Here is a 19,895-nt window from a genome sequence, read left to right as displayed (position 1 = left end):
AGGATTTTCTCCATATAATGGACTTCAATGGGGTCCAAACGGTTCAAGGTCCAAAAGACAGTTTCAGTGCAAACTACAAACTGTTCAAAGGGCTTTAAACGACACCAGACGATGAATAAGGGTCTTATCAAGGAGCCTTCGAGTCATGACTCAAAAAAAGATTTGTTCATTTTTGATAAACGAGTTCGAACAGGAGAGTCACGAACGTGCATCACAGAACAGAGCAAGGCGAGCATTTGAGCTTATAAAACTTAAACTTTGTTATTTATTTATTAAATGAGCGATCGTTTCGCTTGATAAGACCCTTATTCATCGTCTGGAATCGTTTAAAGCCCTTTGAACAGTTTGTAGTTTGCACTGAAACTGTCTTTTGGACCTTGAACCGTTTGGACCCCATTGAAGTCCATTATATGGAGAAAATCCTGGAATGTTTTCATCAAAAACCTTAATTTCTTTTCCACTGAAGAAAGAAAAGACATGGACATCTTGGATGACACGGGGGCGAGTAAATTATCAGCAATGTTTAGTCTGACATTTTTTTGGTCCACGACAAGATTTTAGGAGTCAAAATCGCGTAATCGGACACAGACTAAGAAATCGTGTATCGATGTAACCTTGCTCTCACTTGAAATGTGTCCCCACATTAAATCCTTGAATTTGAGGGTATTGGACCTGGAAAGTCCTTCAAAGCTCCTTGAGTTTGAAGTTAACCGAGGTGTGGGAACCCTGTAATTGAATCCGACGGAGGACATTTTCAACGAACGTGTCATGCAAGCGTCTGATTGTGCTTGTTTTTGTGTGTGTCCTCAGAATATCCAGGCATTCCTGTTGTGTGTGAACAATGACCGGCTAGCTAGAGCCCTATTCCAGCTAGCTATATGCTGTGGCTCCCTGGACGCGCCTCAGGATCTGGTGGCCAAAGAAAAACCTCAGAGAAAAGCCGAGGCAAAGAAAGCTACGGAAGAGAGAGCAACAGAGATGCTCCCCACTGAAGGTGTCCTTATTAGTTATAGTGTTTTCATTTTTAGTTTTATTTAATGAATATGTCCTCTCAGTAACACAATAAACACACAACAGAAATGAGAAAGCATCTGCACTCAAAGCACTCAAAGATGAGTTTTAAGGGATGCAATATTGACTACAGAGGGACTTAAATAAATAAAATAGTTAGTTTTGTTAAAAAAAAGGATGAATTGTTACCAATTAATTCGGGAAAATTTTAGTCAGCTGACAGTCTAACATTTCGTTACGAAACATTGCATTGATTTGTTGCATCTTTCTTTCTGTTATAATTAATGTTCTCCTCTTACTAGCATGATGATGGGGAGTGTGTATAATCAGTATTTGTTGAATCATATGTCATACTTCATTAATTGATATGCTTTCCTGCCTAACGATGTGGTCCTGTGTTGCATAGCTGACGTGAAGAGCTATTTCCAGGATCGCGTGGCTAGCTTCAGTAGCACACCTAGCCTAGCTCAGCTGCGCACGCTGGAGAAGAAGATCGCAGAACACTTCGGGTGTAAGGACTTCAGTCAGCTGCAGCAGGGAACCTACCTGGACTTCCTCATCAAGAACAAAAAGGTGTGTGTTTCTGCTTCACCTCGTCTTTAAGTCGAGTCTCCTTCATCTATACAGCGCTTTAACAGTGTAGAGTTTCACAGCAGCTTTACTGTGATAACAGGAGATTACAGTAACAGAGAGTGTTCAGGCTTCACAGCAGATCTAGAATAAAGGTATTGTCCAAATAAAGTTAGTTTTGATTGATTCACTTCCGTCGCAACGATCATTAGTGATTTTTTTTCCCCCTTGCAAATTGTTTTATGCATTTTATCTGCATGTAAGATGTCCTTAAGTGTCACGTAGCGCACCTATAAATAAAAAGTATTATTTTTTGTTGTTAAAGGAGTAGTTCACTTTTTAAAAAACTTTTGCTGATAATTTACCTGCCCCCATGTCATCCAAGATGTCCATGTCTTTATTTCTTCAGTCGAAAAGAAATTAAGGTTTTTGATGAAAACATTCCAGGATTTTTCTCCATATAATGGACTTCAATGGGGTCCAAACGGTTCAAGGTCCAAAAGACAGTTTCAGTGCAAACTAAAAACTGTTCAAAGGGCTTTAAAGTATTCCAGACGATGAATAAGGGTCTTATCAAGGACCCTTCGAGTCATGACTCGAAAAAAGATTCATTCATTTTGATGAACGAGTTCGAACAGGAGAGTCATGAACGCGCATCACAGAACAGAGCAAGGCGAGCATTTGAGCTTATAAAACTTAAACTATGTTATTTATTTATTAAATGAGCGATCGTTTCGCTTGATAAGACCCTTATTCATTGTCTGGAGTCGTTTAAAGCCCTTTGAACAGTTTGTAGTTTGCACTGAAACTGTCTTTTGGACCTTGAACCGTTTGGTCCCCATTGAAATCCATTATATGGAGAAAATCCTGGAATGTTTTCATCAAAAACCTTCATTTCTTTTCCACTGAAGAAAGAAAGACATGGACATCTTGGATAGGACATCCCTATTTAAATGAATTGACCCTGTTAACTGGTTTTTGTCCTGTCAGTTTAAATAAAATAAACGAGAAAGAGAAAATCACTTTTATGAATTATATTTAACCTATACTGTAAAAACTGTATATTTTAAATTTGATTATTCAATTACTGAACACAGTTACACACCGTGATGGCGACAGCTTGTAAAGTGTGAGATCCAGAGCAGAATGGTGTGTGAGGTTTGTGACGGTGTGTGTTGCTGTTCCCGCAGATCCTCCAGGAGGCAGCAGGGGGCGCCGTCGCCATCGACAGCCAAGACCCCGGAGTCAACGGATTCAGGCCTTGCAGACAAGATGTGTTTGAGTTCATCAAGCAGTGCGGGGAGGGCGACGCCAGCAGAGTGAGTGTCGTGTGAGAGCTTATGAATTTTGAATTTGGGGTTTTCATATCTGTAATCCATAATAATCATCAACATTATAACAAATAAAGGCTTGAAATATCTCACTTTGCATGTAATGAGTCTATATAATATATTAGTTTCACCTTTTAAGTTGAATTACTGAACTTTTGCACCATATTCTGATTTTTTATTCATGTTAAAACAACATATATTTCGCATAGGGATGCAAGATAATTTGTCCCGAACACCAGATTATATGTCTATTTTAACACGTCTTCGGTTCAGCTGCCGTTCATCGAGGCGGCCCTGAGGAGCCACTACGGGATCCGGGACAGTCGGGAGCTCGGGCACGGCCCCCTGGGTTGTCTTGTGAACTACACGCAGCGGCAGAAAGGTCTGAGCGGGGACGCCGTCGCCAGCGTTGTGCGCTACGAGTGCCCGCTGATGCCCGCCGGTTCAGGGTGAGCTGAGCGGCTACGCTAGCGCTGCACGGTTCATCACAATGAACCCGCACGCCATTTGGCAGAGGTGTTTAGAGGGATATATGTGTGTGTGTGTGTGTGTGTGTGTGTGTGTGTGTGTGTGTGTGTGTGTGTGTGTGAGTGAGCCATACTTCACCATTTGAGTGATTACATTAATAATTTAAACATTTTTTGTATTACAAGTTTTCTCAAATTTTGTTTAAATATGCAAATGAGGTGCTATCTAATTAAATATTCACTAGTTTGCAAACTTTTCTAGAACAAAAATCTGAACACTGGATGAAGTCAGGTTCAAAATTCTTATTTCATTTGTTGTGATATTTAGATTTCTCTATTTATCACTCTCACATTTTCGCCATTTGTAAAAACCTTCAGAATATAGATAAGAATAAAACTGAAGTGTTTGGTGTGTGTAAGTGGAGATTTCAGGCTCAGTGTAGGAGGAAAAACTAATTTAGAGTAAACGGCCCCCGTGTCATCCAAGATGTCCATGTCTTTCTTTCTTCAGTCGAAAAGAAATTAAGGTTTTTAATAAAAACATTCCAGGATTTTCTCCATATAATGGACTTCAATGGGGTCCAAATGGTTCAAGGTCCAAAAGACAGTTTCAGTGCAAACTACAAACTGTTCAAACGGCTTTAAACGATTCCAGACGATGAATAAGGGTCTTATCAAGCGAAACGATCGCTCATTTAATTAATAAATAACAAAGTTTAAGTTTTATAAGCTTAAATGCTCGCCTTGCTCTGTTCTGTGATGCACGTTCGTGACTCTCCTCTTCATCAAAATGAACAAATCTTTTTCCGAGTCATTTGGTTCATTCAACGAACGAATTGACTCGGAAAAAGATTTGTTCATTTTGATGAATGAGTTCAAATAGGAGAGTTACGAACTTTTTTAAGTCACGATTTTTTTAAATAAGCGCTCGTTTCGCTTGATAAGACCCTTATTCATCGTCTGGAATCGTTTAAAGCCCTTTGAACAGTTAGTAGTTTGCACTGAAACTGTCTTTTGGACCTTGAACCGTTTGGACCCCATTGAAGTCCATTATATGGAGAAAATGCTGGAATGTTTTCATCAAAAACCTTAATTTCTTTTCAACTATAGAAAGAAAGACATGGACATCTTGGATGATGTCCAAGAAAGTTTTTTAAAAAGTGAACTACTTCTTTAAAGATATGCACTATAAGTGAAATGTAGAGATGCAAATGCTCTAAAAGAGACAGTTAAAGTGTGTTTAGGGTGTTTTCTGTCCACTAGTTTGAAAAAAACAATTTATGAAAAGCTGAAGTTGACAGATGCATGAAAAAACACTATAGTGTCTCGACCCTGTTGGCTGCAGGCCTCATCGAGTGTGTGTGTGTGTTCTCAGGGAGTGTGTGTCAGATACGGTGGGTCTGCTGGGCGAGGTGAGCCGCGATCAGGCGTGTGTGTGTCTGCTGTCGGCTCCTCTTCTGCAGGATCTGCAGGAGTGGACTCAGTGGGAGCTGGTGTTTCGGCCCGACCTCGGCCCCATCAAGGACTTCATCGACAAGCACTGTGGTGGGTCAACACAAGCCGGCCTCCTTCGTTTATTTTGATCGTTCATGTGTGACCCTGGAGCACAAAACCAGTCACAGGGGTCAATTTCTTTAACCCTCAGGTGCTCTTCGTTTCGGAGTCACACTTGTTATCTTCCGGACACCTAAAAATTAAATTTCCTCCATCCCAGTAAAACCAATGCAATTTATTTTTGTTCTATAATATTTATTCTTTGTAATTTAGTATTTTGAGACAATTTGATTGAATTTATTAATATTTATGCAATATTTATGGTCTATTTTTGCCATGGAAAAATATATATTTTTCTATATATATGTATATTATTATATATTATTTATATATTTATTTATATATTATTGTATATTATTATTATATTATATTATATATATATATATATTATTTTTTTCAAAAAATTATTAATGCAGTATTTTAGTTTAATATAGAGTCTAGGCCTTCAGAAAAAAAATATTTTTTGAAGAAAATTAGCACCATCTGGTTACAGTATACTGTAGAGAAAAAGTGTAGAATCATGGTGTGACCACTAGATGGCATGTACAGCTCTCTATGGAGAAGCATGTGAATTCCCCAGCTGTTTATGAACACATTTTTTTTTTTTTGGTGGTTTTGAATATATAGTTGAAACAATCTCAAAAACGATTTTTTATAAAAAAAAAAATTTAAAAAAAAAAAAAATATATATATATATATATATATATATATATATATATATATATAAATGTGTGAATTTTTGTGTTTTTGTCAATTTTCCATTCATTTCCTATGGATCGGTCATTTTTGACCAAAGACCACAACTGTGACTATTTTTTTAAGACCACTTAGCATGCCCGGATCATGACCTCAATTTTTTTGTGTGTTCACATACATAATGCCATAAAAGTCACCAGGTTTCATAACATTGCGATGAAGCTGTGATTTTTAATCATTCAAAACATACTTTTTGTAATCAAAATTTATTGGTGTGTATGTGTATAAAAGTGTATTTGTATGTGTGTGTGTGTTGGTGGGTGTGTCTGTTTTGCACTCTAGATGTTGTAGAGTGTCACCCCTTTCCTGCGGTGTACTTTTTTTTAGAATTGTGGCCGATTTATAGATTGCACGTACAAATATTCAGAGAATTTTTTTTTGTCAATTTCCCATTCATTTCCTATGGGGGTCATTTTTGACCGAAGACCACAAGTGTGACTATTTTTTTACGACCACTTAGCATGCTCGGATCATGACCTCAATTTTTTTGTGTGTTCACATACATAATGCCATAAAAGTCACCAAGTTTCATAACATTGCGATGAAGCTGTGATTTTTAGAAATTCAAAACAGAACATTTTTCGGTCAGAAATGACCAAAGAGCACCTGAGGAAAGCTGAATAAATAAACGTGGTTTGTTAAATCTGGAATCTGATGGTGCAAAAAAATTAAACATGAGAAAATCACCTTTAAAGATCACGATTGTGCAGCATTCACTCACAAATATAAATGTTTCACATATTTACAGTAGGAAATTTACTAAATATCTTTATGGAACATGATCTTTACTTAATATACTAATGATTTATGGCATAAAAGAAAAATCTATAATTTTGACCTAGACAGTGTATTATTTTATATACACAAACACACCCATGTGATAGAGTATACAGTAGCACAAAAACATGCTTATCTAATAATTCAAATCCCAGTAAATATCATGATGTCATTAATATTGGGGATAATGTCTTGTCTTTGATTGGTTCGTCATTTGTCATCAGGTAAAACGAAGCTGCTGGCTCTCGAGGTGTCTCCCGGTGTCCTGCTGAGAGTCACCACCGATACCAGTGACAAGCACTTCTCCGAGTCGGCTCAGGCTCTGGACCCGGTCGGCACCGCTGGGCACCTGGTCTCCATTGTGGTGTCTGATGGGATACCGAACACGCCCACGGCGCTCTTAGCCAATCACATGGAGAGTGCGCTGAACGTAGCAGTTGCACAGGAAGGTAGGAGCTGCTGTTCTCTCGTGACACCCCTTGCCACAATATATATTATTGTCACTATCCATACATACATATTGTTGCATTTCACAATTCGATTTGATTTCGATTCACAAGCTTGCGATTCGATTTCGATTACGATTCGATTCAGTATTGATTATTTTGGATATCAGGAACAATACATGGCAATTTTTTTCAATGTAGGGCTGTCAAACGATTAATCGCATCCAAAATAGAAGTTTGGTCTTTACACAATATATGTGGGTGCACTGTGTATAATTATTTTGTATATATATATATATATATAAATACACACACATGCATGTATATTTAAGAAAAAAATATTATTTTTATATCAAATATTTATATATAATATAAATTATATATAAATCTATATACAGTATATACATGAAAATATTTCTTAAATATATACAAGCATGTGTGTGTAGTTATATATATATATATATATATATATATATAAAATAATTATACACCCACATATATTATGTAAACACAAACTTTTATTTTGGATGCCGTTAATCGCGATAAATCATTTGAGAGCCCAATTTCAGGGAAAACAAATCTCTTAACTAATGCTGAGTCAGTTGTAGCATACTAGTCTTCATTAATATTGAAGGTAAAAAATAACTGACCTGTAGCTTTACAAACACTTAAATTACACTTTAACATTATATGAAATATAAACATTTAAATGGTGGCTGTCATAAAAACTTGCCAGATTTATTCAAACATCCATTACATATTGAAGAACATTAAAATTATAATGAATATGTAAATGGTGCATATATTTAGCAAAATTCTCCACTCTACAGTTAATTTTTATAGCTGACTAACCGGCTAAGTTTTTGGTCACATGGTTTTTCTGAGGTAAATGTGACGTTATATTACATTGTTTACAAGCTGTTTTATTGACATCGCGGTCTTTCCACGGTTGAAACGCTGATTGAGCGTTTCCATGTGACATGATCCGGCTTTCGATAGTTGTACTCAACCTTTTAACACACTTTCAGAAGCTCGTTCATGTTTATTTGGCGCTGTAACTGGTATTATTAAGGCAGAAGAGAAGATCATGTGATCTCACGCCACAGTGCCAAAACGCTATTCGTAAGAAAATGGATGTAATTCGAAATCTGAGACTTTATTTCATAACAGTAGTCACAAAACACAAATATTATTGCGATTTATTGGATGTGATGTGCGCTACAATGCTCCATTCATTCATCAAATGAAAATAGGATGACTAATCAATTCTTGAGATTTAATAATCAATATCGGTTCGTAAAAATGAGAATCGATTAATATGGAGAGATGGATATTTTTTACCCAGCCCTACGATATATATTGTGACACCCTTATTCTGCACTGGTGTGTTTATCTTGTCTGTAACACGCTATCTCTGCTAATGTTGGACTCATGTGATGTTTGTACACAGGACTAGCGCCCGGGGAAGAGGAGTACTCGTGCGGCGGCGTGGCCCGCTTTGTGCTCGAATGCATCGCAAGGATTCCCACGAGGATCTGCAAGGAACTCCTGCAGCAGGTGAACAGCCAAACTACTGTCTTCAGGCAAACTCTGGAAGAAAACCACTGTCACTGTGCATTACAACAAAAAATATTGCTTTTTAGGACATATATCTAAACAGATACATTAAGATATTAACTTGAGAATTAAAGGTTAAGTTATAAAGTGTTGTTTTATGAAAACATCATCAAAATGAAGTCAGTTTGTGCTTGAAACAAACACAAATATCTGTCAATGTGGACTGAAAAATAGTTATTTGTGACAGAAATTTGTAATCACAAACTCGTTTTGATAAGATATGTGTTTTGTTTTCTGAAAAATGTATCAATTAAGTGCCTTAATGCTTTAAATTAAGTCTGTTTTTGTCCAAATTGTAAGATAATTGAGTATCAGTTAAAGCCAACATGCATTATGCATTATAAAGGTATTCATAATGCATGTTATAATTAAAGGAGTAGTTCACTTTTAAAAAAACTTTTGCTGATAATTTACTCGCCCCCGTGTCATCCAAGATATCCATGTCTTTCTTTCTTCAGTCGAAAAGAAATTAAGATTTTTGATGAAAACGTTCCAGGATTTTCTCCATATAATGGACTTCAATGGGGTCCAAACGGTTCAAGGTCCAAAAGACAGTTTCAGTGCAAACTACAAACTGTTCAAACGGCTTTAAACGATTCCAGACGATGAATAAGGGTCTTATCTAGGAGCCTTCGAGTCATGACTCGAAAAAAGATTTGTTCATTTTGACGAGCGAGTTCGAACAGGAGAGTCATCGCATCACAGAACAGAGCAAGGTGAGCATTTGAGCTTATAAAACTTAAACTTTATTATTTATTTATTAAATGAGCGATCGTTTCACTTGATAAGACCCTTATTCATCGTCTGGAGTCGTTTAAAGCCCTTTTAACAGTTTGTAGTTTGCACTGAAACTGTCTTTTGTACCTTGAACCATTTGGACCCCATTGAAGTCCATTATATGGAGAAAATCCTGGAATGTTTTCATCAAAAACCTTAATTTCTTTTCGACTGAAGAAAGAAAGACATGGACATCTTGGATGACATGGGGGCGAGTAAATTATCAGCAAAAGTTTTTTTAAAAGTGAACTACTCCTTTAAGGCTGCATGCCTTTTGTGCTTGAAGGGACGCATACACACGACATTGTCAAAAGGCCAGAGTATCCTCGTAAACACAGTTGCTAATGAACGTAATCAATTGAGAACGCAAACGGATGTGTGTCGTTATATTGGATCCATGCATTAGTTCTTAAAGTGACAGCAGCCTAATAAACCTCATCAAACTATAAAAGACAAGGAATTAATCTTCGTTAAAGCTACAAAAGGGATTTTCTCTATTTAATTTATACAGTTAAGACTGTTATTTTACATTTGATTATTCAATTTCTCAACCTGAATACTGTCAGACTTACTTAGAAAAATTTATATAAAAAATTCAGCTGTATTTATCTGTATTTCTGTTTTCTATGCAGATACACTCCTCTACATAATCATCCTAGAAAGATTAAAATCTTTAAAAATAGAGCTGGTGAAATGATTTTCATATCATCCAATATCGCAATGTCACGCAGCAAAGTACCCTTTCATAAGTGATTGCAACCAGAGTTAAAATGCATTATAATATTTTCAAATTCCTTGTTGCTTCTGAAATGAGTTGCTTGTCATGTGTTTTAAAGCATTATAGTCTCTATGGGTGAATTGATAAGTATTATAATGCTTTATAACTATGGGTATTTTTATTCATAGGATCATATAATGCATAATAAGGCATGATTTTGAAAAAATTCTTTTATAATGCATTATATGTGAAGATGTTACTGATATATATTTTTAAATGTTTACATTTAAAACGTATTAGTAAATGTTGAAATTAATTCTAACTAAGATGAATCAATGCTGAATAAGAATCGTTCCTTCTTAGCTCATGCTCACTAATGAACCTTGTTGTAAAGTGCTAGGCGAAGATCATTTTCCCATCATCCCTCGGGTGTCAGGCGAGACGTCTCGTGTGTGGGAACCAGAGGCTCTCGGGGCGGGAAAAAGTCCTGTATCTAGGTTGTTGTCATGACAACCGTTGCCGAGTGTCTTTTTTTGGGGGTCTCCTGTCACATCATTAGTCTCGAACGCCTTTCTTCATTCCCATAATGACACGAGAGCGCCTGCTGGGTATTTGCTTTATGATTGGCCTTAGGCTGGCATTTGGCAGATAATGTTTGTGCTGCTTGGCTATAAATGACCTAACATTGCAAATTCACTATAGTATGTTTTAAATCTCCCTGTAGTCAATAATTTTATCCCTTAAAACTCATCTTTGATCATCAAAATGACATATGTAGACGTTTTTTCATCCCTTAAAATATCTTGAATGTAACCCGACGCCCTTGCCTCATTTAGTATGCGTGCTTCTATGAATATGCTAATGAGCCCCGCCTCCACTCACTCAGAGTTCCACTGGTTGACGATCACACGTTCTGATTGGTTACTAGTTCGTTTGTGACGTCAGAAACACCAGCGATGGTAAAGCGTATTAAAAACAACATTAAACGCTTGATTTTTATTGATTAAATGAAACCTTATTGTAAAGTGTTACCAAATATTCTTTAAAAGTAATTATCATTGGGAACACTTTATTGTACAGTGTCATTGTTATATGTAGTTACTGAAGTAATTATAACTAACATGGAATTACAACTAAACCAAACCAAACCCCATTCCTAACCCTATAATATGTAGATTTATTTTTATATATATTTTAGATATATTTTTATGTATATATTTATTAAGCTTTGTCAATGTTCATATCTGTGTTCACGTTGCAATTACTAATGAAGTGTTTCTTATAAGAAAAAACTCACTTTTTTAGGTGTTCTTTTGTACATTTTGTATTTCTATCTGTGTATTTTTTCTCCCTCGTTATTTTATTGTGTAAAGTGCCTCGAGAAGCTGCTTTAAAGGCGCAATATAAAATAAAGTTAATTGTTTATTTCACTTCAAAAATGCTTTTCTTACTGAGTATTTGTGTCTTGTTTCCAGTCCAAATATCAAACATTTCTTAGATCGAGATGCATTTACTAAAGTAGTGAAATTACAAAAGATATTATGTCTTGTTTTCTAGGGAAATAAATAAAAAATTAAGTGAGTTTTTGCTTAAAACAAGGGAGAGTAATTTTTTGTTTTAATTAACATTATTTTTCGGACCCCGTTGGCAGATAATTTAGCTTTTATAAGACTTAATATCTTATGTCATTTCACTCATTTAGTTAATGCATCTTGATTTAAGAGTTTTTAGATATTTGCACTGGAAACAAGACAGAAATACTAAATAAGAACGGCATTTTTTGCAGTGTGTGTGTGTTTATGATTTGGTGTGTGCAGGTGTTTCTGGAGCCGCTCTCTAAAGTGCTCGGTCAGGCCAAATCTAAAGCGCTCCTGCTGGACGCCGCCCGGTCCAACACGCGTCACCTGACCAAACTGCATCAGATGGGGCTTCTCCTGGGCATCACCGAGTGGAGAGGAGACTTCAGCAGCAAACTGGTGTGTCCAGCTCGGCCCGAAGCGCTCGCACGCCTCAAGAAGGTCTGAGTTCACTTCTGCTTTCCTTAATCAGAACCTGGTTTCAAACTGGATTCTGTAGACACCAAAATTGTTTCACTGTTTTAACTTTTGGTGACTTGACAAATGCGCATTTGTAAATGTTTCCAAAAGGTTATAAAATACAGTAAGTGTTCTCATCTCATTACGAGGTGGGAAGCATCGAAAAAAAAACCGAAGTTGCATTATGACTGCGATTTAATTAAATGAATATATGTTTCAGTGTGAAGCGCACATTTGTGTTTATTTACACATGAGCAGCTCATTTGAGTTGCTTTAATGTGCAGTTTTCTTAAATACTCTTTATTTTACAATGGAACATTACATATATTTGTTTTTTTAGCAATTATTATTTATGAATAATAATAATAAAATGTAGTAGTAGTGTTACTATTATTTATGCCATTCTGTATAAACAGCATTTTGTGTTGCAGTGCTGCAAAAAAGCACAGCAAACCTGCATTGTTTTAAATCGCATTTTAAGTCGCAATTGCAATTTTTTATCACAAAAATCATGCATCTCTAATTTAAAGTCATACATGTTAAGCTGCAGACAATGCAAAAGCAATTCAACACAACTATATAAGTACAACCATGTATAACGATGTAACTACAGGTGAAACTGGAAAAATGAGAATATGGTGCAAAAGTTCATTTATGTCAGTAATTCAACTTAAAAGCTGAAACTAATATATTATATAGACTCATTACATGCAAAGTGAGATATTTCAAGCCTTTATTTGTTATAATGTTGATGATTATGGATTACAGATATGAAAACCCCAAATTCAAAATTAGAATATTGTGAAAAGGTTTTCATATCTGTAATCCATAATTATCAACATTATAACAAATAAAGTCTATATAATATATTAGTTTCAGCTTTTAAGTTGAATTACTGACATAAATGAACTTTTGCACCATATTCTCATTTTTCCATTTTCACCTGTATATATGTTTCGCTGTGATGCTGTTTCTGAATAGCGTTACAGTAAGTGAATGAGAAAATGTTGAGATTTGGGGTTTATTGATGAAATCTCTGCAGTTTGTGGTGGAGGACTCGATGAGCGATGTGTCTTCAGTGCTGAGTCTGAGCGAGATGGAGAACGACGAGCGAGCGCCCAGCTCTTCCCCCAGCAGCCCGAGAGCAGCGCCACCGCAGGGTGAGACTCACGTGTGTGTGTGTGTGTGTGTGTGTGGTGCTTTAGACACGGTCACATGATGAGTTACAGGAGCTTCATCAGAAACTCAGAGCGTCTGGTATTTAAGTCTTAGGGTCAGCGAGAGGGATTTTACTGCAAACCGTAGACATTAAATAAAAGAACAATACAGAATAGGTATACGCGTGTAGGATCATGTTCGCTTGCAAATGAAAGATAGATGATAAAAAAAGGATAAATGTGTAGAAGAATATGATTTAAATTAATGAATGAATAATAAAAATGTGTAGAAAAATGTCAAAACAAACAATATACAAATAAATGTATAGGAAAAAATGGCTTAAAATTTAAATAAAAGATCAATAAAAAGTGCTAAACGTGTGTAGAAAATAGGATTTAAAATGATATAAAAATAACAATAAAATTGATAAAATGTAGAAAAATATGAAGTAAAAATTAAATATAATAATAAGCATCAAGTGATAAATATGTGTAGAAAAATATGGCTTAAATTTTATACATAATAATAATAATAAAAAGTGATCAAATGTAGAAGAATGTGGCGTAAAAAATTAAATAAAATAACAATAAAAAGTGATACAGTTTAGAAAAATATAGAGTAAAAGTGAATTATAATAATAAGAATAAAGTGATAAATATGTGTAGAAAAATATGGCTTAAATATTACATAAAATAACAATAAAACAGTGATAAAATATGTAGAAAATATGGCTTAAGTATTACATAAAATAACAATAAAAAAGTGATCAAATGTAGAAAAATATGGCTTAAATATTACATAAAATAACAATAAAAGTGATAAAATATGTAGAAAATATGGCTTAAATATTACATAAAATATGTAGAAAATATGGCTTAATTATTAAATAAAATAACAATAAAATATTTAGAAAATATGGCTTAAATATTACATAAAATAACAGCAAAAAAGTGATCAAATGTAGAAAAATATGGCTTAAATATTACATAAAATAACAATGAAATATGTAGAAAATATGGCTTAAATATTGCATAAAATAACAATAAAAAGTGCTAAACGTATGTAAAAAATAGGGTTTAAAATGAAATAAAATGACATTAAAAAGTGATAAATGTAGAAAAAAATGGTTTAAAATTAAATAAAATAACAATATTTTTTTCTTTTAAATGTAGGAAGTGTTTTAAATTAAATAAAAGAACAATATAAAAGCTGTTAAAAATTTATAGCAAAATATGCTTTAAAATTAAATAAAAAACAACAAAAAAGTATGTACAATTTTTTAAATGGAATAAAATAATGAAAAAAAAAATGTAACCAATGTGTAAAAAAATATGGTTTAAAATTAAATAAAAGAATAAAAATGTGGCCCCTTTTAAAGCAGTTTTCTTCTCCTGAAATGACTTGATTCAGACAGTGAAGATGAGGATGATGATGATGAGCAGATGTACGAGCTGGTGTCTGAGGGCAATGCAGAGACGGACGGCAGTGAGGAAGAGGAGGAGGAGGGCAGAGAAAACTCCACGACTGATGATGAAGCAGAGGAAGAAGAGGACGAAGAGCTCGACCAACACAGAGCCATCATAGAGGACATCAGGTGCGTCCCTGATGAAAAAAGCTTTGCTTTTCATTTATTACTGAAAGTTCTCCGATACCACATCACAAACTGATGAAGTTCAAGCATTATCACGCACAAGTGAACAGTCAGTAATAAAAGAAGAACAAATACACAAATTACACGCAGAGATGAACACTAAATAACACATTCAGGGACAGAAATTGATAAACAAATTACATATAGGCTCATCTCAGTTATTAAAGCTGTATTTTGTTGTTTTATGAACATTAACGACACAGACGACAGCAGGAATATCAGTGCCGTCACTTTAAGACCGAATACACTGACAAACATCCGGTTTCTCTCTGGACTGTTCATGGCAGACCCGAGAGAGTGCTCGCAGAGACGGGGATTGGTGTGTGCGTTCAAGAGAAAGAAGAATCAATTCGGTGTTCGAGAAATCTGAATCTGAAACACACACCCCTCTCTCTCTAACGCTGTGTGTGCTGGTGTTGCAGGAAGGCTGAGTTCGGCATCGGCGTGGAGCTGAACGAGGAGGGCCAGACCCTGATGAGGAAGCAGCAGGCGAGACTGGGCCGCAGTCTGGAGCGCCTCTCCACCGAGCTCTACAGCAAAGACACACACTTCGTCCTGGAGCTCATTCAGGTCCGGACCTGCAGGGGTCATTTCGCTCAACTTCCTCACATTTCGTAGAAACATTATTTTTTCACAGACGAAGACGAGACGAGAACTAAATAAAAACAGTTTGGAATGACAAAAACTATTTCGCCAACGATTAAAAACGAGTTGGAAATGTTCATTAGGGAGGATTTTGGGAAGAGATCCAGTCTGAACGCATGAGCAGTGTCAGTGGTGTGAGTCTGACCCTCTGATGGTCCTCGTCACTTCTGACCGAATAATTTTCTGTTTTGAATTATTAAAAATCACAGCTTCATCGGAAGGTTATGATACTTGGTGACTTTTTTGGCATTTGGTATGTGAATACAAAAAAAAAATTTAGGTCATGATCCGAGCATGCTATTAAAAAAAATAGTCACACTCGTGGTCTTCAGTCAGATATGACCGACCCATAGGAAATGAATAGGAAATTTACAAAAAAACTAAAATTCTCTGAATTTTTGTTTGTACAATCTACAAATCGGCCACGATTCTTTAAAGAAGTATACCGCAGGAAAGGGGTGACACTCTACAACATCAAGAGTGCAAAAAATTTACACCCACACACATACAAACACACTTTTATACACATACACACCCATAAATTCAGACTACAAAAGAATCTGTTTTGAATTTTTAAAAATCACCGCTTCATCTGAATGTTACGAAACTTGGTGACATTTCTGGCATTAGGGATGTGAACACACAAAAAAATTGAGTTCGTGAAAAGTGGTCGTAAAAAAATTAGTCACGATTTTGGTCTTTGGTCAAAAATGACCCCCATAGGAAATGAATGGGAAATTGAAAAAAACATAAGAATTCACCATTTTTTAATGAATTAATTTTTGTTTTTTTACGATTTTTTTAATAAGAAATAGTTTTTGAGACTGTTTCAATTATATATTCAAATCCTCCAAAAAAAAAGTGTTCATAAACAGCTGGGGAATTCACATGCTTCTCCATAGAGAGCTGTACATGCCATCTAGTGGTCACACCATGATTCTACACTTTTTCTCTATACTGTAACCGGATGGTGCTAATTTTCTTCAAAACATATTTTTTTTCTGAAGGCCTAGACTCTATATTAATCTAAAATAGTGCATTAATAAAAAAAAAATTATATATATATATATATATATATATATATATATTTCCATTGAACAAATAGACCATAACTATTGCATAAATATTAATAAATTCAATCAAATTGTCTCAAAATACTAAATTAAAAAGAATAAATATTATAGAACAAAAATAAATTGCATTGGTTTTACTGGGATGGAGGAAGTTTAATTTTTAGGCCTCCGGTCACTTCTGACCGGGAAGGCTCAGGACGTGACTCATAAAGAAAGACCATCAGAGGGTTAATTTATATATTGATCATAATAATAAAGATGTTCACTTGTGTTGAGTCACACACTACCAGGTATAAGTTTGGAATAAGTTGTTTTTGAAAGAAGTCCTGACGTGTTTGACCTCAGTTTTGTGTGTGTGTGTGTGCAGAACGCTGATGACAACAGCTATCCTGAGGGTGGAGAGACACCGGCTCTGATGTTTGTGGTGGAGAGAGATTGCATCACCATCATGAACAACGAGAGCGGCTTCGAGGAGAGCAACGTGCGGGCCGTGTGTGACGTCGGCAGGAGCACCAAAGGAAAACACAAATATGGATACATCGGTACTGCAAACTATCCATCCATCCATCCATCTATCTGTAAAAAACACTCAAAATAACATACGTTTTAGTCTAAGAATGACTCTTTACCAGTGCAATAACAGACTGGGATAATGAAGGATGCATGTATTACCAAAATAAGAGTCCCTCCTTTAGAAATCACATTCTCAGCTGGATCTTAACAAACCGCCTGTATTTACCCACAATCCTTCCTCTGTTTTTTGTCATACAGGACAAAAGGGCATTGGCTTTAAATCAGTTTTTAAAGTCACCGACTGTCCTGAGATCCACTCCAATGGCTTCCACATTAAATTCGACAAGACCAGCGGCCCCATGGGATACATCTTACCACACTGGGTCGAGCAGGAGAGGCCCGTGAGCCAAGCTGCCAAGGACATCGCAGAGCAGAGGTCAAACATACACTCATATGTGAAATATGTTCATGATGATGCATAATTTAATAATACATACCTGTTGCAGTGGCCTTTTGGTCTTTCAAGGTGCTTAAAGTTGACTTTCTGATTTCTAAGTCCTCTTGAAAACAGCCATTTTTATGAAGAAGTACTTGCAAAGTGCTTGAATTATTGAAATACAATATATGAGAAATTTATTTGTAATTTTATTGAGAAAGCAATCTTATCACACGCAGTCCATCTGATATAGATATAGAGGTGTTTGGCATGGCTATGAGTGTGATATTGCTCATATAAATATCCAAGTGTATGATACAGCTTTTATTCTTCAGCCAGTCGTATATTAGTGGGAGAAAAAATCCGTGTGAAAGAGGAAAGCGATATCTTTGTCATAGTATAGTTAAAGTTACCGCATTCATCACATGCGCTGCACTGGATTTGTACCATTTTGTTTTATTAGTTTATTTTTATTTATATATTTACCTTTTTTTTTAGAATTTAAAAGATAATAACGAAAGATATTATTTGATAAAAGAGATCTCTGATTTTAGTCCTTGGGAAAAAAACAACAACAAAAAAAGTAGTGCTTTTTTATTTTCTGTTTTGTTTCCAGTCCAAATATCTAAAAATTCTTAAATCAAGATGCATTTACTAGATGAGTAAAATAAGATATTATGTCCTGTTTTCCAGGGGAATTCATCAAAATTAAGCGAGTTGATGCTTAAAATAAACAAAATTATCTGCTAATGGGGTCATAAAAATGATCTTAATTCAAACATAAATAAGATTATTTTTTCTGACCCCACTGGCAGATAATTTAGCTTTTTATAAACATCAATTCACTCAAAACAAGACTTAATATCGTAATATTGTGTAATTTCAGTACTTTAGTAGATCCATCTCGATTTAAGAAATGTTTGATATTTGGACTGGAAACCTGACACAAATACTAAGTAAGAAAAGCATTTTTCTGCACAAACGCTGTTGTGATGAAACGGCTCTTGGTGTGTGTGTGTGTGTGTGTTATCATAGATGGACGACAAAGATCCACCTTCCCCTGCGGTCGGAGAACTACCAGACTAAAAACCTCTTCCATGATGTCCATCCCTCTCTCCTTCTCTTCCTCCATCGTCTGCGCTCCATCACTATCTTCAATGAGGTGACGACCCTATAAAACCTGCTCTATCATAACTGAAGTAAAAGTCTTTTAGTCTAACTGTACAATCGTCCTCCAGCTCGTGATTCATCAAATCTCTGATCTTTATCAAGTAAACACAAGAATAACTTTCAAAATGTTAGTAATATTTCAGCTGGACTGGATTTTTTATCAAGTATCAAATATCAGGCTTTTGAGGAAGGTTCATTAACATCATTGTATTGCATTGTATTATATGTTTTAAAACTACTGAGCTTTGATCATAAAACTTAAGCATTTAAAGACATTATTGGTGGATATTGATATGCATTTTATGTAAGTATATGCTGTACTGTTATAAAGATCTCATTGATTTACATTACAAACGATGATATACATGCATTGCAAAGTGAGATATTTCAAGCCTTTATTTGTTATAATTGTGATGATTATGGATTACAGCTTATGAAAATCTTTTCACAATATTCTAATTTTGAATTTGGGGTTTTCATATCTGTAATCCATAATCATCACAATTATACCAAATAAAGGCTTGAAATATCTCACTTTGCATGTAATGAGTCTATATAATATATTAGTTTCAGCTTTTAAGTTGAATTACTGACATAAATGAACTTTTGCACCATATTCTCATTTTTCAAATTTCACCTGTAAATCATATCTGCACCAAATTGCGTATTTTTACTCCGTTTGAGTCTTGGATTACAACTAAGCTGAGATGTTTTTCCTCCATATTCCCGCTATATCAGATTATATGAGCCGTAAAAAAGCCTGATGCTCAACAAATTTTTTTTTTTTTTATATATATATATATATTGACTATATTTCATATGTCAGGGTTTAAAGGATTAGTTCTCTTAGGATTAGTTGAAAAAACTTTTGCTGATAATTTACTCACCCCTATGTCATCCAAGATGTCCATGTCTTTCTTTCTTCAGTCGAAAAGAAATTAAGGTTTTTGATGAAAACATTCCAGGATTTTCTCCATATAATGGACTTCAATGGGGTCCAAACGGTTCAAGGTCCAAAAGACAGTTTCAGTGCAAACTACAAACTGTTCAAAGGGCTTTAAACGACTCCAGACGATGAATAAGGGTCTTATCAAGCGAAACGAGCGCTCATTTAATAAATAAATAACAAAGTTTAAGTTTTATAAGCTCAAATGCTCGCCTTGCTCTGTTCTGCGTGACTCTGAACAAA

The 19,895-nt window shown here is 35.2% G+C and overlaps 1 protein-coding gene across 4 annotated transcripts in view; it reads left to right on the top strand.

The window, feature by feature from the left end:
• Positions 1-19,895, top strand: part of LOC120464269 (uncharacterized) — a 74,873-nt gene that overhangs the window by 12,053 nt on the left and 42,925 nt on the right. For all 4 annotated transcript variants that reach the window (XM_089121744.1, XM_089121743.1, XM_089121745.1 and 1 more), the window contains 14 exons: positions 811-994; positions 1,418-1,584; positions 2,772-2,900; positions 3,186-3,361; positions 4,755-4,924; positions 6,691-6,915; positions 8,363-8,469; positions 11,842-12,042; positions 13,103-13,220; positions 14,629-14,812; positions 15,292-15,439; positions 16,955-17,129; positions 17,359-17,536; positions 18,572-18,698. In XM_089121744.1, coding sequence (XP_088977870.1) covers positions 811-994; positions 1,418-1,584; positions 2,772-2,900; positions 3,186-3,361; positions 4,755-4,924; positions 6,691-6,915; positions 8,363-8,469; positions 11,842-12,042; positions 13,103-13,220; positions 14,629-14,812; positions 15,292-15,439; positions 16,955-17,129; positions 17,359-17,536; positions 18,572-18,698 — 2,289 coding nt within the window. The remainder of the gene's footprint in view (positions 1-810; positions 995-1,417; positions 1,585-2,771; positions 2,901-3,185; positions 3,362-4,754; positions 4,925-6,690; positions 6,916-8,362; positions 8,470-11,841; positions 12,043-13,102; positions 13,221-14,628; positions 14,813-15,291; positions 15,440-16,954; positions 17,130-17,358; positions 17,537-18,571; positions 18,699-19,895) is intronic.

Source organism: Pimephales promelas, chromosome 17, assembly GCF_988280905.1.
Source record: "Pimephales promelas chromosome 17, fPimPro1.hap1.1, whole genome shotgun sequence".
NCBI classification, from domain to species: domain Eukaryota; kingdom Metazoa; phylum Chordata; class Actinopteri; order Cypriniformes; family Leuciscidae; genus Pimephales; species Pimephales promelas.
Note: the sequence above shows the minus strand (reverse complement) of the source record. Positions and strands in the feature narration are given on the sequence as shown.